This window comes from Drosophila tropicalis, unplaced genomic scaffold, assembly GCF_018151085.1.
Source record: "Drosophila tropicalis isolate 14030-0801.00 unplaced genomic scaffold, ASM1815108v1 contig_638, whole genome shotgun sequence".
NCBI classification, from domain to species: Eukaryota; Metazoa; Arthropoda; class Insecta; order Diptera; family Drosophilidae; genus Drosophila; species Drosophila tropicalis.
The window spans coordinates 31,210-57,217 of record NW_027173118.1 but is presented as its reverse complement, the minus strand read 5'-3'; the positions used below and the strand labels follow the sequence as shown (position 1 = coordinate 57,217).

Below are 26,008 nucleotides of genomic sequence, written 5' to 3'. Positions count from 1 at the left end.
CATTGCGACTGGTTCGGTTGCTGTGGATATGCGCCGTGAGCAGATTTACACCAGCGATGATCCTTACGCATATGTGCAAACAAACATTACCAAATTAACCCGTGAACAGAAGGGCTTTTATGATCATGTTTTGCAACTGACGACAAACATGCGTGTCCAGTTGGAGAACGATGAATCAGCTGAGTTATTCTAACAACAGTTACTGGACATTGGGAATGGGAAACTGCCAGCCGATGAGACGTCAAAAAAAATATTTTTCCCCGAAGAACTGATCGAAAAGGTATTCCCTGATATCCAAATGAATTATAGGAATCATGATTGGCTCAGTGAATGAGAGACGTTGACCTAGAATTTCGAATTTTCTACTGAAAAGGTTGCCCATACAATAGATTTCTATGGCTGAATAATTAAGTTCATCTTCGTTAATTGTTCCATCAGCATATGAAATAGGTCTATGGTCCTGTGAGAGGAACGCACCTAAAGCTATATTGCTAGCATCTGGGAATCGTCAAAGTTTTGCAATTTGTACAAAGTTAGGTTTAAATTTCCGGAAGAATCCGCATAATCCTAAGAATGATTTAATTTTGTAATCAAACTCATTTAGTTTTATTTTCCATCTTTGAAGTTCCATTTTTGGTTGTTTTATATTGTTGAGCCATACTAAAGGCTTATGGTCGCTTAGAATCTCGAACTTTTTAACGAAAAGGTATGGCCTAAAATATTTGGTTGCCCATACAATAGATAGTAATTCCTTTTCTATGGCTGAATAATTAAGTCCATGTTCATTAAGTGTTCCACTACCATAAGAAATAGGTCTATGGTCCTGTGAGAGGAAAGCACCTTAAGCTATATTGCTAGCATCTGTGGTTAGGAAAAATGGTTTTTTGAAATCGGGATATGCAAGTATAGGATCATTCATAAGGATATATTTCAATTTTTCAAATGATGAAATATAATTTGGGTCGTTTGTTTATTTTAGCTCCTTTCTTTAATCCTAGAGTTAAATGTTTTGGAATATGTGCAGAGTTGGTTATGAATTTCCGGAATAATCCGCATAATCCTAATAATGATTTAATTTCTTTTGGGGTTTTAAGGATCTTTTTTTAGGGAATTTTTTGAATTGCTTTTACTTTATCTGGGTTAGGTTTTATACCTTCTGTTGTTATTATACGACCAAGGAATACTGTTTCCTTTTTCATAAGCTCGCATTTAGTTGAAAAAGCCGTTTTTGCATTAGATTCAGGATCCATTTTAATTTGATGAAATCCCTCAGCTAAATCAATGGTGGTGAAGTATTGGCATTTTCCCAGTTTATCGAGAATTTCGTCCATGACTGGAATTGGGAATTTGTCATCTATTGTGACTTCATTTAGATTTCGATAGTCAATGACCAATCTGAATTTTTGTTTGTTGGAAGCATCTTCTTTTTTTGGAAGGATCCAAATGGGTGAACAGAAGGGGGAGTTCGATTTTCGAATGATACCCTGTTCAATCATTTCATTTATTTGTTTATTGATTTCTATATCAAATGTTTGGGGATTTTTATCGACGTTTATAAATTGGGTCCTCATGTTTTGTATGAATAGAGTGCTTTATTGTACTCGTGAAAATCAACAAACCACATTCGCGGTACTGAATGTCACTGAATTTGTACAAGAGTTTTTATGTTTCTTCGTTGTTTAAATGGTCGAGTCTATACTCATTGCTTTCTATTATTTCATTTTCAATCGCAAAATTTGTTTCTGTGTCCCTCCTTGTGGGTGGGCCCAAACATCCTATGTTTTGTTGTTCTTCTATTTCTTCAACATCTCTAAAATTAAATGTGTAGTTTCGTATTTTTTGCGTATTCTTTTTCATAATTTATTTGGGCTTTGCAGGCTTTTAGGAAAGTTCTGCCTATTAACATGTTGTATTTATTTGAATATTTATGCATACAAAATTTTTGTTCTGTTGGACAAAGTTTGCAAGGTGCAAGGAAAATAATATCTTTTAATTCTACTGCTCCTTCAATCATGTCAATTTTGAAACCTTCTAAATACGTTGTTGAGGAACCAATTGTCATACACTGCTATAGGCAGCAAAGTGAAGTCTCATGAATGATCTTGCACATCTCACAATGCTTTTGTTTTTGTATTTTCTTAAGTTTTCTGGAATATACTGGCGTCAGTCTGGTATACTCTGTCTTTGTCGCTCTTTATAAACCTAGATGGCCTACGTAGTTGCGTAAGAAAGGAAATTTTAGTAATAAGCAAGCGAACGAACGATCAAGACGTGTTCTGGCAGTGGCAGACACAGTTCAGTGAAGTTTAAGTAAAAATAAAGTTAAGTTCTTATGAAAAATTAAACACAGTGGTTTATTGTTCATTATAATTTGGTCCTTCGAGCCGGATCGTTGGGCATTGCTTGTTTGTTGTTCATTGGTTAATAATTTGTTGCAGTTTGGTGGCAATTAATTGTTAACCTCAAATTTAGTAGTCGATAGTTCTGGCCTACTATCGAATAGGCAATCGCGTGCTTATTGGAAAAAGCGCGGATACAAACGGTGGCGCCACACGCCTATCGGTATCTGTTATCGATATAATCGACGAAATCGTGAGAGAACACATCTCTAGGAAAAACAAGCGTCTTGAAATTTTTGGTCCACACAAGCAGTGTAAATTTCTTGTTATTTCAACACTAACGAATATACAGAAGTTTCATCACCTGAAGTCATGTGTCATAGGAGAAGCAGCGATACTCATCCAGCATTTGCCTGTAGTAGATGCTAATTACGAGGTTGCATGGAAATCGTTGAGTGTTCGCTACAAAAAGCCCCGTTATTTGGTGAATTTGCTTATGGATATATTCACCGCCTTGCCAAAAGCTGTTGGGCAAAACTCATCATCGCTACGCGCTCTGACTTGCGGAGCCAGTGATGTTATTCGGGCTTTAGACGCTTCTGGACAAACTGGCCGTGACTGTTGGCTTATATATGTACTTGCTAATCAACAAGGTTGATGAGACTACCCGTCGTGAATAGATCGACAAAAGCCAGGATATTGAAAATCCCACCATTGAAGAATTGCTAAATATTTTGGACTCACGATGCGATCGCCTTGAACTCAGTTAAGTTGTCGATCATGTAGTGAGCAAACCGAGGGATGAAAAAGGAAAACGGCAAGCACGCACCATGCTTGCCATTACAGGTAATTGTATGAAATGTCATAGTACTGAGCACATACTGTCGGCTTGTCTTCAACTCCAGAGCTTGAACACATATGTTGGCGAAGGAGAAACATATGTGTTTTAATTGTTTGAAGACTGGACATGGAGTAAGCGCGTGTGGCTCAAAGTCTTCTTGCAAGTATTGCAAGCGCCGCCATCATTCTTTGTTGCATTCTGAAGCCTATTCTACACAGCATAAAAACGCAGAGCAGCATCAAGGCAACTCAGGCCAGGCTTCTGAGGAAGCACCAGCGGCATCAGCGGTAGCAGTGATGAATGTTACCAGACCCAGCAAGCCAAATGGTCAACGAAGAAGTACTCTACCAACTGCATTGGTACACGTGCGAAATTCTCAAGGAGCCTTGCTTACGGTCCGTATTTTATTGGATAGCGCCTCAGACTTATCTTTCATTTCGGAACGGTGCGTACAGACGTTGGGTCTTGCACGTTCGCCTTTTCGAGTTGCCACATCGGGCATCTCAGACGTCAAGGCGGGAATAACTAGAGGTTTCTGCTCTCTTCAGATGATGTCTCGTGTGTCGAGTCATTGCATCGAAATTAATGCGCTCATTTTAGGAAAGATCACCTCACCATTGGCACGTGAAAAAATTGATGCTTCATGACTGTCGGTATTTAATGGATACCGAATTGCCGACCCTGACTTCAGAACTAACGCTTCAATCGACATTTTGTTGGGCAATGAGTACATTTCGTTAGTTCTCACAGGTGAGAAGTTTTGCGATGCTCAAGGTCACCCTATTGCAATTTACACCATATAGTGTTCGATGGATCATTTCAAGATCAGGATGGACGATCTCTTAACGACGCACTTCACATTGGCCCATGCAACCTTTTTAACGTTTGTCTCCGTTTTCGAATGCACAGATTCATATTTTCTGCGGTAACCCCTGAACATCAGGATTTCCAACGAATACTTTGGAGAGACGACCCTGAGGAACCATTGAAGCATTACAAGTTGACCACAGTTACCTATGGCACGGCATGTGCACCGTTTCTGGCAATCAGAGTGCTGGAACAACTGGCAGCTGATCAGGAATACGACTTTCCAAGAGCTGCTAGTATACTTTTGGATGATTTCTACGTCGACGACTGACAGGAGCCATGAATGAACAGGAAGTGCTCGACATTAAGGAAGAGCTGGTACTCCTTATGTCACGGGCACAATTGGAGTTAAACAAATGGGTCTCGAATAGTAAACGAATTGAAAGCACCGAAGGAAATGAAATTGATTTCTCAAGGATGGCAGCAAAGGTGCTTGGGCTGCATTGGCATCCTGGAGAAGACGTCCTAACATATAACGTTTCATTATCGGAACACATGACTTGTACGAAGCGACAAGTGCTGTCTGACACGGCACGCATCTTTGACCCACTTGGCAATTTGGCGCCAGTGGTGATCAAATTTAAAATTCTGCTTCAAGAATTATGACTGCTTAATTTGGATTGGGACTCGGAACTGCCAACGAATCAAGCTCACTTATGGCAAAAATTCAGAAAGGACGTTTTCACGTTAAGGAATCTGAAGATACCACGATTTGTAGACAATCAACCCGATGACATCGAACTGCATGAATGTTCAGATGCTTCGTTAAATGCTTACTCTGCCGTTATTTACAACCGTGTGACACACTTAGATGGAAGCATCGGAGTGGCACTTATTGCAGCTAAAACAAGAGTTTCACCATTAAAGCAGAAGTCGTTGCCACGATTGGAACTTTGCGGAGCTCTACTATTAGCTCGTTTGTTCCAAGAAGTAAGGTCTGGTCTGCGCCAGAAGGATGTTAAGATACACGATTTGTCATGGCTTTCGCATCAACCCTGTAAACTTAAAACATTTGTTGCCAACCGAACGGCAGAAATACTGTAGATCATACCACGACATGTCAGCACTAAGGAAAATCCTGCGGATTGTGCATCACGAGGCATGCTAGCGAGTGAGTTAATTAACTTTGATCTATTGTGGATAGGACCATCTAGGCTGCACGACTGTACACTATACTCAGAGACAATGAACTTGCTGCTCAATTCTCAAGCCAGCAGCAGAACTTGAGTTCAAAACCAAAGTCTTGACAACTATTTCCAAGGATATTGAGGATTCCCCATTTGATCTACTACTCGATAGAACATCATCTTGGATCAGACTAGTTCGAGTGGTCGCATATGTACTCCGCTTTGTTCATCGAATCAAATCCAGCAAGTCTGAATATTCAGGGCCTCTAAAGTTCGATGAAATGACCAGAGCAAGGAAGTTTTGCCTACGACAGGCACAAAATCAATTCAATGATGATAGACAGCTGCTTTTGAGGAAGCAGTCTTTGGAGCGACGATCAACGTTAAGCAAACTATCTCCCTTCGTTTACGAATATGGAATTATACGTGTGGGTGGACGTTTGGAAAGGTCGCATTTGCCTGCAGATGCCAAACATCCAGTAGTTTTACCGAAACACCATCGCCTTGTGGAATTGCTGCTGAGACATGAGCATAAGGTCAATCTTCATCCAGGAGTTTTAGCAATGTTTGTAATAATTCGCCAGAAATATTGGATCATTGGCGCACGAAATCTTATTCGACGTATCACACATGAGCGTTTAACTGTTTTAGACAGCGCCATCACACAACACATCAGTTTATGGCCAATTTGCCGACTGTTCGAGTGAGACAAGCCTTTCCATTTGAGCATACTGGATGCGATTATGCTGGACCTATTTTGCTAAAGGTTCCTAAGGGACGAAACCCTAGGAAGGAAAAGGGCTACATTTGTCTGTTTGTATGTATGGTTATTCTTGGCGGCATTAAAACGTTTTGTGGCTCGTCGTGGGAAATGCTCCCAAATGTATAGCGATAATGGTCGCAACTTTGTTGGCGCAAAACGCGCACTAGATGAAATGTTACTGCTTCTCGCTTCACGCGAGCACAATGACGTCGTTTCGAAAGCCCTTGCGGATCAAGGTATTAAATGGAATTTTATTCCCCCATATTCACCACACTGGGGTGGTAAGTGGGAGTCGGCAGTACGCTCGGTTAAGCTGCATTTGCGACGAGTAATAGAAACCAATTGTCATACACTGCTATAGGCAGCAAAGTGAAGTCTCATGAATGATCTTGCACATCTCGCTTTTGTTTTTGTATTTTTCTTAAGTTTTCTGGAATATACTGGCGTCAGTCTGGTATACTCTGTCTCTGTCGCTCTTTATAAACCTATATGGCCTACGTAGTTGCGTAAGAAAGGAAATTTTACTAACATGCAAGCGAACGAACGATCAAGACGTGTTCTGGCAGTGGCAGACACAGTTCAGTGAAGTTTAAGTAAAAATAAAGTTAAGTTCTTATGAGAAATTAAACACAGTGGTTTATTGTTCATCATAGGTTTTGAAATACAAAAAAAACGGAGTTGTACTAAGGTTTTCCACCTTTTTGATTTTGATTTTGGCTTTGATTTGATTTTCTGATTTCTGTTATACTATTCTCGTATAACCCTTCTCTTTCAGCTACTTGTTTCAGCTTGCTGATTGTCGTTATATCGTATCTAGATATCGGGTAATTTTATAGTGTTATTTAAAGCATTTGTATAAAGAATGATAATATAGGATTAATCTTATAATTCTGTTACAAACTTACGAAGGTTTCCTGTATAGCTGGTGTTGTAGAGGCGTCGAAGAAGTTCCTCACAGGTAGTCTGCGTCTTCAATTCATTGATGAGGAGTGACCTTAGTTCCGGCCAGGTGTTGGCTTGTCCAATTTGTGACATCCGTTGTACCTCTCCAGTGAGCTGCATCTCGATTGCACTGAACAATATGTTGTATATAAATGCATAATAAAATCTATCCTCCCTATTGTTCCTCAATTGGATTTTATGGTTGTGACACACAGTTGATATTTTTGCGCAGTTGGCGTAAAAGTTTTTTTACTGTTGAGCACTACCCTTAAGTTATTAATGTCGGATGGGAGTTTCATAGTGATTATTCACTAATTCTATCTAACACGCGGATAATAATTCTATGTGTAACACGGATAGAATAACAGTTCACTTTTACCGATCCTACCGACTGCGCCAATTAAAATTCTGGTTTTCCCAAAGAGGAAAAAAAAGATATTGTGAGTTAAAAGCAACAAAGTTACAAAAATATCTTATGGTTATATATATAGGCTAAATTTGTGAGCCCTTTAGTGGCGTGATTGATATTGATGCGATTTGATTGGCCCGAATTTAAATTGCAAGTGTTTAATTGTTTATGTTATGAGTTAGCGTTCTCACGCTTTGATTTCGAGGGGGAAAATTTGTATTTCAAGTGTCCAATTGTTTATAAAAACGGATGTTTACTTTAACGTTATGAATGTTAGGGTGCGAAAAATTTATATGTTATTGGGTATTGGAGTTGGATAAATGACTTTATATACATATGTAAATTCATCTGAGAAACCTTACTTTTTATTTACCAGACGGTCGTCATATGGATCTCTTGGTAGTCGAGACATTATATCAGATTCAGCTTTCTCATAAGCGAGGGATATCGCTGGTAACATATCAGTCCCGATATCAATGCAGAGAATTGCAAGAGTACCTAGTGCAAGGGGTATGTCGAACACAACGAAACATATAAAGGGCATAATTTCCGGAAGATTTGATGTCAAGGTATAAGCAATCGACTTTTTCAGGTTATCAAATATAATTCGTCCTTCCTCTATTCCTACAACAATAGAGGCAAAATTATCGTCCAGTAAAATCATATCAGCCGCTTGCTTTGATACATCAGATCCAGCAATTCCCATAGCAACACCAATATCAGCTCTCCTTAAAGCTGGTGAATCGTTAACTCCATCACCTGTTACAGCAACAATTTCGCCACGGCGTTGACATGCTTCTACAATGATAAGCTTTTGTTGTGGTGAAGTTCTTGCAAATACAATTTCATTGTGATAGTATATAACAGCGTCTAAGTCCTCGCCTTTCATATCTCTTAGTTCGCCTCCATGTACGACAATTGATGCAGTTTGTCGTGGATCTACTTGACTTACTGGAATCCCACTTTGCTTAGCAATATCCTCTGCAGTTGGCTTTGTTATTATTCCCACACTTCGAGCGATTGCTTTTGCTGTAATAGGGTGATCTCCTGTCACCATTATAACACGAACACCAGCCGAACGGCATTTGGAAACAGCATCTGGAACAGCTGCTCGTGGTGGATCTATCATTGAGATAAGTCCAAGAAACCGAAGATTTTTGAGAGGGAAATTAGGAGGCTCGGTGCTAAAATCATAATCTTTTGGATACTGTTCTTTTAGCAGAACAAGATCAGCGAACCCTAAGACTCGCTCACCCATTCCACCCATTTTCATATAAGCTTCTTCAAAATCATTTTTGTAGAATGTATTTAATTCTAGTGTTTTACCATGAATCATTATAGTACTGCACCGCTCCAATATTCTCTCAGGGGCTCCTTTCATTTGTACTATAAAATAACCGTCATTGTTGTCTATTGCATGCACTGACACCTGATATTTTTTAGTGGAATTGAATGGTATTTCCGTCAACTTAATATGGCTATGTCTTACCGTAGCTACGCTACCATACACAGTCTCAGCAAATTTTAGCAATGCTGCCTCTGATGCGTTACCATTTACATCTTTTTTTTTGTGGGTACTCCGTCTTGGCCCCCCTTAAACTCAGCTGCATTGCATAACGCAGCACATTGTAACAGTGCATAAAAAGACGCATCGATATTACTAAAATGGGACGCCTTAAATGATTCGGTAGTATCAGACTCTATTATAGCCTGATTATACCACAAGTGAGCAACTGTCATTCTATTCTGAGTAAGTGTGCCAGTTTTATCAGAGCAAATTGTAGATGTCGAGCCTAAGGTCTCTACAGCTTCTAAATTTTTAACAAGACAATTCTTGGATGCCATTCTCTTCGCTGTTAGAGTGAGGCAGACCGTGACTGTAACAAGCAGACCCTCGGGTACATTAGCCACTATAATTCCTATGAGAAAAACGACAGCATCTATAAAAGCGTATCCAAGCATAAGGGATATTATAAAAAAGTAAGGCCCAAAATTGATGCAAATATAGTAATAAATAGTATGAACTGTTGAATTTCCTTGGATATAGGTGACTGGACATCATCTAAGCCGGCGGCTAAGTTGGCTATTCTTCCCATTACAGTGTTGTCCCCAGTAGCTATGACTACACCGCGGCAGGTACCTTCGATAACGTTTGTTGAGAAAAATGCAAGGTTTTTTGTTTCCAAGGGGTTGTCATGTGTAAACTCTGAAGATCGAATCTGGGGTTCCGATTCGCCTGTCAGCGACGAATTATCAACCTTGAGTCCATGAGATTCCAAAATTCGTATATCAGCCGGAACGCGATCTCCAAATTTTACATCTACGATATCTCCCAAAACAAGTTCTTCTGCTGGTACAGTTTTAATTTCCCAGCACGTATTACTGTTGCATACTGTGGTACAAGATTCTTGAAAGAATCCATTATACTCGACGATTTGTGAACCTAGATAAAAAAAAAAAAAAAGTTAATTATTTAATGAAGTTAATGACTGTGGCAAATTTGACCAAAATCGGATGACTACACTATATAGCCATATAAACTTACGATAAAATATCAAAGAACCTAACTTCGGCTGTGCCAAAGTTGATATACCCTCGTAGTTCTTGGAAATATTATTTTTAAACCTTCCAAACTCTTTTTCATTTTAAATATGATTTCCATGTCGTTTTCTTCTCCTTCCACACAGAGTTTATGTAGCGTGAATGACATAGTAGGCAGCAGCTTTACAGTAGGGTCTATTTATCCGATATAATTTAAACTTCGCAATGTTATATTATATATGAATAACTATCATATTAGTATTTCATAGCGATATTTTAACTCCACCTATTTTTTTTATATAACTGTATGGTACGGTGATCCAATCCTGAAAATGTTCATACTGTATCTTACCCTGCATATAAATAGCTCAAATAGTAATTTCTTCTCTTAAAATACTTAAAAGGTTGGACAAACTACGGCGTAGTCGAAGTTAGACCCGGCCTTCTATTGTAAGATTAGCTTTGCTTAATTAAACTTTTGTGCAAATATATATGATTATAATAAATATCAAAAAAAGTAACTTGAAGTATATATATTCTTGACGAGACGATTATGCATATACAGTATATACAGTCTGTCCGTTCGTCTGGATCAAAGCAAACTTCTCCTAGACCGTAATAGCTGCAAAGTTAAAATTTTGCATGTATATCCTGCACATGCTGTATATCTTGGATTGGTATAACCAAGATATACCAATATATGGTATATCCGTATTGGATACAATATCCTATAGCTACTATACAAACGGCAAACTCACAAACAGTCGCAAGCTTTGTACATTTAAGAGCAAACATTTTTTCACTTTAACACTATAGGTAAGTGTGAGTAACAAAATACTTGCTAGTGTATACAAACTCTTACGCGGTTAAAGTTTGCCGCGGGCCTCTGCTTTTATTTTCTTTTTATACCCTTGCAAAAAGGGTATATTAGTTTTGGTCAGAAGTGTGCAACGCATAGAACGAAGCATCTCCGACCATACAAATGTATATATTCTTGATCAGCACGACGAGACGAGTTCAAATAGCCATGTCCGTCCGTCCGTCCGTCCGTGTGGATCAACGCAAACTCCTCCTAGACCTCCACGAACAGTGACTTTTCTCAACAACTTGGTTATTTTCTGTGCTTTTATCGTGAAACTAAATATTTAAGAGTTTATTACGCCTATAAACTGCTGTGCCAAATTTGATCAAGATCGGATGACTATATCATACAGCTCCCCATGGTCGAAAACAGTGACTTTTGTAAATAACTTCGTTACTTTTACCGCGATTGCTTTCAAATTAAACATTTGTTAGTTTAATTTATCTGTTAATGACTGTGCCGAATTTGATAAATATCGATCAATATCTTCGATATTTCCTATGATTGTAGGCCATTCTTCCGCAAACATTAGCCATTGATGCCTAATAGGTAAGGAAAGAGTTACCAAAAAAGTTGCAAGGGTATACAAACTTTGACGCGGTCGAAGTTAGCCCCGGTCCTCTAGTTTTTTTGATACAGGAGAAGTTTTTTAAAGCCGAAAAATAAGGGCCCCACATCATTAATATCACATACATATATTCTGTTCCCATATCTATTTAAATTGTTTTTACCATGGTAAATAGATTATGGTGGTGCCAGTTTGTCGTTTTGTTTGGCGCGTTGTTTGACCGCTCTCGCAGCCGAATTTTATATTCTGAACTATATTTGTTCTATAAAATCAACAACAAAAGTTTCAAAAAGCACGCTTATTCTAGTATCTGATACTTGGAATCTGGCAAATTTGCAGTTTTTTAAGCCGGAATCAGTTAGCTCTAGCCCCGCTAAATTCACAAAAACAACGAAATAAATCGTAGGCGCATCTGAGTTTCTGCTCGTTAAAGTTCTCTTTCGTTTGATACCAAATTTATGTGGTTTAAGCGAAGTTTTAGAGTCCTTCACTAATATATAGTCATCAGGTTTCAGATTAGCCAGCATGTGAGCCGGCCAGAGACTAATATATAGTCATCAGGTTTCAGATTAGCCAGCATGTGAGCCGGCCAGAGGTATCCAACGTCTTTATCGGAAGTGGCACACAGTGGCCATTTGTTCGAATGTAAGAACGGCGATGCCAATTTCTTGGTTTAAGTGAAGCTTCACAGAGTGCACCGCTCAGACAGCTTCCTTCGGAGAGTTAGTGGGCCAGGCAGTTGGCGCAGCAAGCTGTTGTAATATTGGTTTGGTTGGCTTAGTATTAGTTTAGTTTTTAATAAAAGCACAATAATCTTTTTAATTGTTTTATGATTGATTTTATTTTATTAGATTTTAATTCTTGATTTTCACACGACCAGCCACTTACACGTTTCGAATAGGAAAGAGAAAGTATAGAAGACAGTGTGCCCGTACATTAATTTTTAGGCCTTTTATAATGTTATTTTTGCAGGTTTACATAACGTCGCAACTTTAGCTATGTTATGTTATTCAACACGCCCCCTCAAAAATTACATTATATTAATTTTCAAACAAAATTCAAATAATAATTCAATTATTGTGACTGGTGCGTGTATTCTGAAAGGTATTACAATATGATCTGGCATTCACCATTAAAATTGGAAAAACCCAGAAAAACCAATCAGATCATTTATATCATTTAAGCAAAACAAACATTATTATACCCTTGCAAAAAGAGTATATTAATTTTGGTCAGAAGTGTGCAACGCATAGAACAAAGCATCTCCGACCATACAAAGTGTATATATTCTTGATCAGCACGACGAGACGAGCTCAAATAGCCATGTCCGTCCGTCCGTCCGTCTGGATCAACGCAAACTCCTCCTAGACCGTAAGAGCTACATAGCTGAAATTTTGCACATAGGCTTGTATATACTGCAGGGGTTGTATATCTCGGATTCAGCCATTCATATAGCTCCCATACAAACCCCAAAGTCACGAACAGTGACTTTTCTCAATAACTTCGTTAATTTCTGTGCTATTATCGTGAAACTATCGGACCACTATATCATATAGCTCCCATACAAACCCCAAAGTCACGAACAGTGACTTTTCTCAATAACTTCGTTATTTTCTATGCTATTATCGTGAAACTTAATATTAGGGAGTTTACTACGCCTATAAGCGACTATGCCAAATTTGATCAAGATCGGGTGACTATATCATATAGCTCCCATACAAACGGCCAAGTCACAAACAGTGACTTTCTCAATAACTTCGTTATTTTCTGAGCTATTGTCGTGAAACTTAATATTAGAGAGTTTACTACGCCTATAAGCGACTATGCCAAATTTGATCAAGATCGGGTGACTATATAATATAGCTCCCATACAAACGAGCAAGTCACGAACAGTGACTTTCTCAATACCTTCGTTATTTTCTGAGCTATTGTCGTGAAACTTAATATTAGAGAGTTTACTACGCCTATAAGCGACTATGCCAAATTTGATCAAGATCAGGTGACTATATCATATAGCTCCCATAGGAACGATTGGTCGAAAACAGTGACTTTTGTAAATAACTTCGTTACTTTTAACGCGATTGCTTTTAAATTAAACATTTCTTAATTTAATATATATGTTAATGACTGTGCCGAATTTGATAAAGATCGGGTGACTATATCATATAGCTCCCATAGGAACGATCGGTGGAAAACAGTGACTTTGATCAATATCTTCGTTATTTCCTATGATTGTGACCTTTCTTTCTCAAGCTTAAGCCTTTTTAGATAAAACGTTCTTCCACATTGATGGCTAATAGGTAAGGATAGAGTTACCAAAAAAGTTGCAAGGGTATACAAACTTTGACGCGGTCGAAGTTAGCCCCGGCCCTCTGGTTTTTTTATTTTGTTTTATCGGCATCGCGATCGAAAATTATAATTATAATATTAAATCTAACTTGCACCATATCACTCGTTTGAGTTTTTGTGTGTTTGTGTTAATAATTTTTAACAACCTTAATTCTGTTAAAACCTTTTCTTTCTCTCTTTCCCACCTTTTTTATACCCTTGCAAAAAGGGTATATTAATTTTGGTCAGAAGTGTGCAACGCATAGAACGAAGCATCTCCGACCATACAAAGTATATATATTCTTGATCAGCACGACGAGACGAGTTCAACTAGCCATGTCCGTCCGTCCGTCCGTCCGTCCGTCCGTCCGTCCGTCCGTCTGGATCAACGCAAACTCCTCCTAGACCGTAAGAGCTACAGAGCTGAAATTTTGCACGTAGGCTTGTATATACTGCAGGCGTTGTATATCTCGGATTCAGCCGGATCGGACCACTATATCATATAGCTCCCATACAAACCCCAAAGTCACGAACAGTGACTTTTCTCAATAACTTCGTTATTTTCTATGCTATTATCGTGAAACTTAATATTAGAGAGTTTACTACGCCTATAAGCGACTATGCCAAATTTGATCAAGATCGGGTGACTATATCATATAGCTCCCATACAAACGGCCAAGTCACGAACAGTGACTTTTCTCAATAACTTCGTTATTTTCTATGCTATTATCGTGAAACTTAATATTAGAGAGTTTACTACGCCTATAAGCGACTATGCCAAATTTGATCAAGATCAGGTGACTATATCATATAGCTCCCATAGTAACGATTGGTCGAAAACAGTGACTTTTGTAAATAACTTCGTTACTTTTAACGCGATTGCTTTTAAATTAAACATTTCTTAATTTAATATATATGTTAATGACTGTGCCGAATTTGATAAAGATCGGGTGACTATATCATATAGCTCGCATAGGAACGATCGGTGGAAAACAGTGACTTTGATCAATATCTTCGTTATTTCCTATGATTGTAGGCCTTTCTTTCTCAAGCTTAAGCCTTTTTAGATAAAACGTTCTTCCACATTGATGGCTAATAGGTAAGGATAGAGTTACCAAAAAAGTTGCAAGGGTATACAAACTTTGACGCGGTCGAAGTTAGCCCCGGCCCTCTGGTTTTTTCTTTTTTTCTTTCTTGTAAATCACAAGCAACGCTCATTTGTTGTTGTCTTGCAATTTCTGTGAGTTCTTGTTGCAGTGTTTTTGTTATGATTTCTAGCTCCCGCGCTCTCGCTCTTTAACTTTTTTCGTTTTCGTTTCACTCGTCGCCGTTATTTGCGCTCATACTGCAGTCTGTTGTGTGTCTGTAATTTAGACTCTCTTTATCTTTTAACCCTTGTGCACCCTCAATATTTCGCTTTCTTATTATTTCTGGACCTCAGAGTGAGTTATATATTTTAATACCAATACATATCTCATTTTTATTTGTTTGGTTGCTAATTCATCAAATTAACTCATAATGCCTGTCTGTTCGGTTAAAAATTGTTTGCAGCCCGCCTCACCCCTGAATAGTTTTATTTACTGTTGGTTGTGTAAAACTACAGTACATGTTAAGTGCGCCGGCTTTACATGCAGGGTAAAGGATCTTTTAGATCTAAAAAAGGGTCTCAAATGGGGATGTGAGTCATGCCGTATCGTGGAAGATGAAATGGAACTTTTCATGCGGCAAACAAAGGATAACCTGATGAGTCTGTCCGCCAATTTTCTTAAACTCTCGCAAGAGTTTAAAGCTGTCGAGTCACAGTTTAGTAGTTTAACGCTACTGACTGAGTCTCGAAAGCGTAAGAAGGCAGGAGAACAGACTTCTGATTTGTCCTTGTGTTTGGGCAAGTTTTGTCTGGGCAAGAATCTACACCGATGGATTTTGCCGATAGGGATTCTAGTGATAGTAGTGCCGGAGTGCCACTTGTTGCAACTGATGCTACAATAAATGCGGTAGCTGATGCAATATCTGCAATGCCGAAACCATTGGTGGGAGTGCCACCTAAAAAACACATTTTTGTTTCGAGACTTCTCCCTGCTACATCGGATGATGTCATGGCCCACATTCGGGCTAAACTGAATGTCTCCAATATATCAATAGAAAAGTTCAAATTTTCATATTCTAGAGAAATTTCATCTTTTAAAATCAGTGTTCCAATTGAGTTCTTGACTGTATCTGCAGTTCTAGCTTCTGGCCGAAAAGCTTAATTGAGAAGGAGTTTACATCCCGAAAAAGGAAGACACTGGGCCAAACAAGGATTCCTTCACCATCTATTCCTCTTTCTTCCTCATCTATTCCCACTCCTTCCTTATCTATTCCTTCTTCTACTCTATCTAAAAACTAACAACTTCCTTCTCTGTCGGCTATCAGAACGTCAGAGGCCTTAATACTAAACTTACTAAACAATTAGTAGATAGTCTGGCTTTTGATTTTGACCTAATTGCTTTTACTGAGACTTGGTTAAAACCTGACGTTTTTGACGCCACAGTTCTACCCTCTAAATTCAATATTTTTAGACGTGATCGTACTGATCGTAGGGGTGGTAGAGTTCTTATTGCTGTAGATTCCGCCCTATCATCGGGCCTGATAACAATACCTGTCTCAAGTACTATGACTTGGTCAACAGTTAATGGTAGCAAAACGTTGCTGTCCTCTGGGTGTCATATTTTATGATGGTCTGCTTGAGCTTTCGTTGGCCCAGCTGAATTCGATTTCTAATACGTCTGGCAGATTTCTGGATCTGATTTTTACTTCTGATCCTAGCTTTTGTGAAGTATCTAGAACTAGTCCAATGGTGTTACCAGAGGATAGTTATCATCCAACTTTAGAGTTATCTATTGAGTTTCCCAGCCGCGAGCCCATCTCCAAGTGTGATCCTATGGTACGCACCCGATGTTTTCGGAAGACTGACTTTGTCGCACTAAACAATGCCTTTCTTAATACCGATTGGACTAATTTATACACTTGTACGGATATGAATTCCGCCATTTCTTTATTTTATACCACTGTTGACTCGATCTTTAACGACTGTGTACCCTTAGTGTCTCCTGTGGTGACGCAAAAATTACCATGGTTTACGCGGGGGCTGTCAAAACTGAAGAATCTTATATAAAGTCACGGGTCTATCATCGGATCTGTCTCGTTACTTGGTTGCTAAATCGAATTTTATTGTTTCTAATTCTAAATGCTATAATAATTACTTACAACGTTGCAAATTGCAATTCTCCGAAAATCCTAAAGAGTTCTACAGTTTCGTGAACTCAAAGCGAAATTCTATCTCCCTTCCATCGTTTGCAGTTTTTAATAATGATTCGGCCTCTTCTGATCAATCTATTTCTAATTTATTTGCTAACTTCTTCTCGACTACGTACATATCTACTAACTACAACTCTAGTCAGATATATCCATATCCTATAACGAATTACAACTGTATTCTCAATCCTATTATAACGCAAAGTTCGGTAGCTAAGGAACTAATGACGATTAAGCCGGTATACTCACCGGGCCCAGACGGTATTCCCGCTTGTGTCCTGACGTTCTGTGCGGAGTCATTGTGCTCGCCTTTACTTAAGCTTTTTGAGTTGTCCGTTACACTGTCCGAGTTTCCAACTATATGGAAGGATTTGTTTATTTTACCTCTTCACAAATGTGGCAATAAATCCGACGTCACTAATTACAGAGGAATTTCTAAATTATCAGCGATACCTAAACTGTTTGAAAAAATTATGACGTCTCAAATACAGCATTTATGTAAATCTATTTTTTCGCCATATCAGCATGGGTTTGTCAAGAATAGGTCTACCACAACTAACCTTTTACAGTTTACATCTATTGTAATCCAAGGTTTTAAGAAACAAAAGCAAACTGATGTTATATATACGGATTTCAGTAAGGCTTTCGATTCGGTAAACCATGCCTTACTATTACATAAGCTGAATTTAGTTGGCTTTCCGGATGCTCTGCTTGCTTGGATTTCACAATATCTAAGCAATAGGAGGCACAGGGTTCTTTTTAGGTCCTCTCTTTCTAAGATCATTTGTGTTGAATCAGGAGTCCCACAGGGCAGTCACCTTGGCCCATTGTTATTTACCATTTTTATTAATGATCTCCCCACCGTTCTTTTAAATTCCAGAGTTCTTATGTATGCCGATGATGTAAAAATCGCTAATCGCATCGTAGACTCTCTCTCATGTCATACCTTGCAAGCTGACCTGAATGCTTTTCAGGGGTGGTGTAGGACTAACTTGTTATCTCTAAACTGTTCTAAGTGCAAAGTTATGACTTTTTATCGAGGTTCTCCCCCTATTAACGAGTTACTTTTTAAATAATTTCCCTTTAGAAAAAATTAATAATACTTCCTTGGTTGTAAAAGATTTAGGGATCTTAATCGACCACAAACTTAGTTTTAATCAGCATGTATCGACTACTGTTAGTAGGGCTAAAAGTGTTCTTGGCTTTATATAGCGCTGGTCGAAGGAGTTCAAGGATCCATATACTACTAAAATACTTTTTACTTCTTTAGTCCGTCCCATATTAGAATATGGATCTATTGTTTGGTCTCCTCAATATGAGTTTTATCAAAACAAATTAGAATCTGTACAAAAACAGTTTTTACTCTTTGCCTTTCTTGATTTGCGCTGGGATCCAACTGTACAACTTCCATCTTATTCTAGTCGACTTCAGTTAATTAACCTTCCTTCTTTAACTAATCGTAGAACAATGCTTGGTGTAACTTTTCTTTACACACTTTTGAATGGTGAGATTGACTCTTCTGAGCTGTTGAGCCAAATTAACATGTTTATATACATATGTAATACGCGTACGCCTTTAGGTCGGAGTGGGTAGAGGTTGTAACATTAACTTTACTTAAGGTCATTCGTAACAGGCCCGGGCCTGGTGTCATATGGGCCACTTGTTCGTACTGAGCGTTGTACGACTACGTCTATCGAAAAAAAAAAAATAAATAAATAAATTGTCGTATTTCCCCAAGATCTGTCATTCTAAACTTTGTCATAAGGTTACTTTAAAACTGCTCATTATTTTTAAGTCTGATGTCGCTATTACTAAATCATCCACATATAATAACACATAAATATTCTTACTTATATTGCTTTGATCTTGAACATATATACACGGAACAACAGGAGAGTTCTTAAATTTACACTCCTTTAGCGCTTGCTCAAACACTTCAAACCAGCACCTTGCTGCCTTTCCATCATTGCAAATAATTCCCTCAGGGACTTTCATATATATTTCTTCTTTTAGCATATCATTTAGAAATGCCGTTTTAACATTCATATGATGTACTTTGAAGTTATATTGGACAGCAATAGATAACACAAGTCGAAGACTAGGAATTCTAGCAACAGGAGCGAATGTTTTATTATAATCTATTTGATATTTTTGTGTAAAACCGCGTGCAACTAATCTTGCCTTACATCTAGCTGGATTTCCCATTTCATCATGTTTTAAAGTAAACACCCACTTACTATCTAAAATATTCTTATTTCCAGGTCTTTTAACAATAGTCCGAGTATTGTTTAAGTCATGAGCGGATAATTCTACTTTATCATCCTTACTCTCATTCGGGAAACTGTCTTTATTATTGTCCTTACCCTCAATCAGGAAACTGTCTTTATTACTGTCCTTACTCTCATTCAGGATCTCTGGTACGCAACATTCCATACTCTTATTCTGGAAATTCACCTTTTCATTATCCTTACTCTCGTTCAGGATATTCGGCGCACAACGTTCCATACTCTCATTCTGGAAATTCACTTTTTCATTATTCTTACTTTCGTTCAGGATGTTTGGTACACAACATTGCATACTCTCATTCTGGAAATTATCTTCTTTATTTTCCTTACTCTCTTTTGGGAACTCAATGTTTACTTCATCCTTACTATCATTCAGAATGTCACTTGTCTAGCAACAATGAATTTCTTATTTTCAATATCCCATAACTTAAAGCCGTTAGGTTCATATCCTATCCTAATGTATAGCAAAAAGTGCTCTACTTATATGTTCTTTTATTTTTATATTTGTCATAATCTGGCTTGCTTTCCATTTAAACAAGCCTCACATATATCGTCTGTAGGATTAACTTTATCAAGTAGTTTATTATCTTGAAACAAATTCTTTCTTTTTATTTCTAACATTTTCCCTATACTTATATGACCCAATCTTTCATGCCATAATTTATATAAATTTTCAGTTTTGATATCAATTTTATATGCTTTGAATTCAAAAATTGGCATTTTGTACTCACCTGAGTTTTCGGCAATAATAATACCACCTTTGGTCAATTTAACTCCAGACTCGTCAAACACTACTGTCACTCCAGCCTCTTGTAGTCTTTTTGCAGAAATTAGATTTCTGCAACTTCTTTGCAGTATAATGCATCTTCTAGTGTTATCTGGTACCCATTCTCAAGACGAACGATTCCACATTTTGTTGCCCTACCTTGGCGATAGCAAACTTCACTGGAGTTTGAAGTTCAGCAGAATCCATAAAAAGTGTCTTATCATTTATTATGTGGTCGGATGCACCCGAGTCAAGGATGAAATTCACATTTGTTTTCAACTTATTATTATTTGCATTCAAACTTTTAATCATGAACGCGAAACCTGTCGTCGTCGTTGCAATATGAGCTTGTGTGTTATTTTCTTTATTATTGTCATTTATTAGTTTTTTATATGCATAAAAATTTTTTTTTTATGTTCCCTGGCTTGCCACAGTGGTGAAACTTTATATTATTTTGTTTGTATTTGTCATTATATGGCTTGCGAGTATTATTATTATTATAATTTTGATTTTTATATTTATATTTGTTATTATAATTGTTTTTGTAGTTATTCTTATTATACTTATTTTTAACCTCAACGTGTAATACCTTTTTACTTGTGTCATTATTAGCGTTGTTTAGTTTTGTCTCATGATGGAGCAAACGGTGCTTAACAAAAACTAGAGTAAGATTTTCTTCCGATAGTGTCTATAGAGACACTGCTATAGAGCAGTGAGGACCCCGTCATATGATGATGGCAAAGTGTGCAGTAAGTGCGAAAGCCTGTCCATTTCGTCTATATTGGCGCCTGATGCTAACAATTCATTAACCATTTCGTCAAAAATAATAAAGTGGTGTACAAGAGTCATCTCGTTTTTTAGTTTAAGCGACAACAACCGTTTTCGCGCAGACAACTGAGATGCCACACTTTTTCGTTCATACATAGAATCCAGATTCCTAAGAATATCACGTGCTGTGTTGTTGTCTGTTGCGAAATCCAAAAATGCATCGCTCAAGTGCCCTACCACTATACTTTTTGCATAGCGTTCGGCCTTAACCCAACTTTCATCTGTTTCTTTAGGAGCCTCGCTATCAATAACTTTTAATGCATCTTGTTCAGCAAGAAGTGCTTTTATTCTTTTTTACCACACAGAATATTTCTCACCGTTAAACTGATTTATAGTAAGCTTTATCTTTTCCATAATTGTATATTTTTTTTTATTATTTGAATTTATATGTAGGTATGTGTAAATCAAACGTCTATTGCGAAAGAAAAAAAAATTTTAATTTTTTATTTTATGGTTTTTTTTTATAGAACGTACTCTGGGCCCATTACCTGTTGTAATATTGGTTTGCTTGGCTTAGTATTAGTTTAGTTTTTAATAAAAGTACAATAATCTTTTTAATTGTTTTATGATTGATTTTATTTCATTAGATTTTAATTCTCGATTTTCACACGACCAGCCACTTACACGTTTCGAATAGTAAAGAGAAAGTATAGAAGACAGTGTGCCCGTACATTAATTTTTAGGCCTTTTATAATGTTATTTTTGCAGGTTTACATAACGTGGCAACTTTAGCTTTGTTATGTTATTCAACACAAGCACTGCCCTCATCCTCTTCACCGCAGGAAGCGACGGCATCGCTTTAGAGGATGGATTCCGCGACAGACTCGGCAACGGAATGACTTAGTTCCTCGCGAACATCTTCGATGCCTGTACTGAACATGGTCTCGGAGCCATAGAAACGGGATGTAAAAATTTCGGATACAGGGAGCTGGCGTAACAAATAACGAAGAAAGCGGATTAATGTAGGACTATACAAAACATTACAACACCGCGAGCGTTAAGCAGATAGACGCCACGGACGTTGCCGTCACTGCACACCTCAAGATTTTTACAAGGGAATCGCCACTCATTTAGCTTATGTACCTCCTTTAGATATTATTCCTCTTTCCACCGGGTGCAAAAATGCAATCACAGACTCACACAGACGGAACCGGATCCTTGATTTCAAGTTCCGTGATGGATAGCATTGAACCGCCTACTAGGAAATGGCCTGGGGTCAAAGCCAAAGAATCGGTGGGGTCTTCAGACATAGGAGAAATCGTCCGCGAGTTCAAACAAGCCTCTATCTTAGCAAGCGGAGTAGAGAACTTCACAACGGTACACCTTTGGTTGGAAGTGGCCTTGTAGAACAGAGTTTTAAAACTCTTAATCCATTATCTCTGTCGGATGAGACGGATTACCAGCTGACTGCCCCCATGCAGAGAGTCTGCTGCGTGAAAAGCACCAACAGCCGGGACAGTGGACTTACGACTGGCAACAGAATGTGGTTACTCTCATCGTAACTGAGAGCTGCTGCTTGTTGCACTCGCCCACATGCTCGGATCACACCTGATGCGCCAAAGAACGGATTCAAATTGAGAATGGTACTAGACGTGGGCAGAGATTTCTTCTGCTGTAGACACTGATGTTCCGTCGGAAAACGAACCACTGGAGTAGCGTTTGTAACCGTTTTTATACCATGCAACCATAGGGTGAAATGGTATATTAAAATCGAAAAAAGGGCAGAAGGAAGCTTCTCTGCTCTATAAAGTATATATATTCTTGATGAGGATTAACAGCCGAGTCGGTTGGGCCATGTCCGTCTGTCCGTCCGTCTGTATGAACACGCAGATCTCGGAGGCTATAAGAGCTAGAGCCACCAAATTCGGTACTCGTGTAGTATATAAAAGTATAAAGTTAATTGGAATTTTGTCCACGCCTCCTTACGCCCCAAGGAATCACATAAAACTATTTTTCTTAAAAAGGATAACAGCTAGAGACATCAATAATTAATCTTATCAATTTCTAGCAAACTACCAAATTTAATTGAAATCGTAATAGAAACACGCAAAATATGCGTATGAACGTATTTTACTACGCGGTCCAAAGGCCAGGATTGGCCGTTGGCTAGTGGCGGCGCTAGAGTGCTCGTGTGTTTGTAGAGTGAGCCAGATAGCACATAGTATGAAGCATGTAAAAACAATTTAACATACATACATTTGGCTTTCGAAATTTGAACTATTTGTTTCACATGGTGGTGTTAAAAAGAAAAAATTAGAGTCGGAATGATTTCTTTTGATCATAACTAAAACGATATATCCAACTCCAATACCTAATAACATATAAGGAATATGATTCTCTGTTGGCAACTGTAGATTTACCCAAGGGACAAAAAAGCGATTGGTTCAAACTGGGTATATACTTTCAAACGAAGTGGCGATGGAAGCGTGGAGCGGTATAAGTCTCGGTTGGTAGCTAAAGTGTGCTCACAGATATACGGCGTCGAATATACCGAAACCTTCTCACCAGTGTGTCGTTACGAAACGATATGGTTAGTTTTGGCTAAGGAAGCGGAACTGAAACTATATCTGAACCAAATGATCGCAACTAATGCAAAGATTGCGATGAAATTCGAATGTTTTTGGGCATGCAAGTAGACCGGAATTGTGATACAGGCAGTATCGTGATGAATCAGGCTCAGTACATAAAGGGCATGCTTCAAAGACATACTATGGAAGTGTTTCCTGCAGTTGCTACTCCATTGGATGCTGGTTTCCAAGTAGCGTGCAGTGACGAAAAAATGCGTTGTACGACGCAGATTGGGGCGGTGATGTGAGCAACCGCAAATCGTACACAGGGTACGTGTTTTTCTTGGCAGGTTGCCCTATTTCCTGGATATCAGAAAAACAATGCAGTGTGGCGTTGAGCAGCACAGAGGCCGAATACATGGCTATGTCTTCATCGGCGAAAGTGGCTTTGCATTTGAGGCGATTGTTGATCGAGATTGGATGTGGAGACGCTGGGACATCTACGAAATTGTTTGGAGACAATTTGAGTGCTCAATCTCTAGCCAAAAATCCTGTGTTTCATGCTCGATCGAAACAGATTGTCATCATTTCGTTCGAGAAGTTGTTACAAACGGCGAGATTGATCTGGCCTATATATCAACTAAGGACATGGTAGCTGATATATTAACGGAAAATTAGTCTAAGCAAAAGCATAATCATTGTGTCAAGTTATTGAATTTAAACTAAGAAAGAAATTGTAATTGGCACACAGAAACATATCGAGGAAGGGTGTTGAAAATACCATATGTTTCTGTTTGCAGCCCTGTATTTATCCCTGGTTATATCGATTGTACTAAGCTTGTAGGTTATCGACATAGGATGCTTTATAACTCTGTATATCTCTCTCTTAATTTATTTATTTTATTTATTTATTTATTTATTTACGTCAACTAACACAGCAGTCGACGAAAAAGCTTAAGCTAAAGACAGATAGTAATTAAATGAAGAAGGTAGCTTAGCTTTATATACAACTAAACATCCCCAGCCCGGTGAAGGTGTTTTATTTGCACAAGGTGCCAGCTATGCCCCGATTCACAGCCAATGTGGCCAGGGATGAGTTGCAGCCAATCCAAGTCCAGAATATTTTCATTGGTTTCGCTGTAGATGATTAAAAAGTATAGCGCGAAGAGAAGTGACAGAAAGATGAGGAGAGATAAGGTGAGAAAGGTTGTTAAAAGATTGGCAAAGAACACGAAGAGGTTCGTGAAGAGAGTAGTTAGTCAGACATCTACTAAGGTGAATAGGAAAAAAGTTTCTGGTCCAACGTGAGGGAACACAAAAATACAGCGTATCTAGTAAATTCGTAGAAATGACTTCGCCGTTGACTAGTTTATGGAGAAAGAGAATGCCAAAAACAAGCCTACGGTTATAAAGTGAAGGAAGATTAATAAGAAGAAGTCTGTCAGAATAAGAAGGTAGGCGAAGACCCGGGTCCCAATTTAGACCGCGTAGCCCAAACTTAAGGAATTGCTTCTGTACCGATTCAATACTACGCTGGTGAACATCATATTGCGGGTTCCACACTGGCGAGCAATATTCTAGAGTAGGGCGAACTAACGAAGTGTATAAAACCTTTGTTACATAGGGATCATCAAATTCTTTGGCCCAACGTTTAATGAAGCCGAGAAGGCTGCTAGCTCTGTTGACAATTGAAGAAATATGAACATTAAATGAAAGTTTAGGGTCAAACATAACGCCTAAGTCTTTGAATGATGGAACACAATCTAACAGAACAGACTTAATAGAGTAATGAGCTAGGAGCGGAGACAAACGACTGAAAGTCATAAAAGAACATTTAGAGGCATTAAGGTGTAATTTATTAACGTGGCACCAATCACAGAACGCATCGAGATCTGATTGCAAGTACTGTTGGAAAGAAGGATCATTATAGGAATAACAAATCTTGACGTCATCCGCAAACATGAGCACGCGTGAATGAGCCAAGGCCAAAGGCAAATCATTTATAAACAATGTAAATAATAGTGGGCCCAGATGACTGCCTTGGGGTACACCTGACGTAACTCGAACAGTTTTAGATATCGAGGAACGAAAAGACACCTTTTGGGTTCTGCCAATAAGATACGACTTTAACCAAGCCAATAATTTTGGTGAAAAACCCATGATGTTAAGTTTCGCGAGAAGCAAAGAATGATCAACCGTATCAAAAGCCTTACTGAAGTCAGTATAAATAACATCAGTTTGACACTTTTTACGGAAGCCATGGTGTACTAGGGTAGTCAATTCTAAAAGGTTGGTAAGCGACGAACGACCTTTCATGAAACCATGCTGGCAAGGAGAAATAGTGGATCTGGATAGATGTTGAAGGGAAGACGTAATAATTTTCTCAAACAGTTTAGGTATTGCCGAAAGTTTGGCAATGCCACGGTAGTTGGAAACATCCGATTTGCAACCCTTTTTAAAAAGCGGAATAATAAATGACTCCTTCCAAATATCAGGAAATCTACAAGTCTCACTCGATATAAAGAATAACCGAGCTAAAGGCTTAGATAGGGAAATAGAACACATTTTAAGGATGCAACTAGGTATATCATCAGGCCCGGGAACGAAGGAAGACTTCATAGATGACAAGCTAGAGAGAATACAGTCTTCAGTAATACTGGGAAAAAACATACAATTTAAATGTGGGATTGAAAAGGGATAGGGTGTGGGATCCGAAGCAGTAGTAGAATATGTCGACTGAA

The 26,008-nt window shown here is 38.4% G+C and overlaps 1 protein-coding gene across 1 annotated transcript; it reads right to left on the bottom strand.

Moving 5' to 3' along the window:
* Positions 1-6,842: 6,842 nt before the first annotated feature.
* On the bottom strand, positions 6,843-19,386 carry LOC137578685 (sodium/potassium-transporting ATPase subunit alpha-like; the record flags this gene model as incomplete). Its single annotated transcript, XM_068292254.1, has 3 exons — positions 19,245-19,386; positions 7,651-8,881; positions 6,843-7,009 (listed from the first exon to the last, which is right to left on the bottom strand). Coding segments are annotated over exons 1-3 (1,540 nt in total), but the record flags the coding sequence as incomplete, so codon positions are not given.
* Between the last annotated feature and the right edge of the window lie 6,622 nt (positions 19,387-26,008).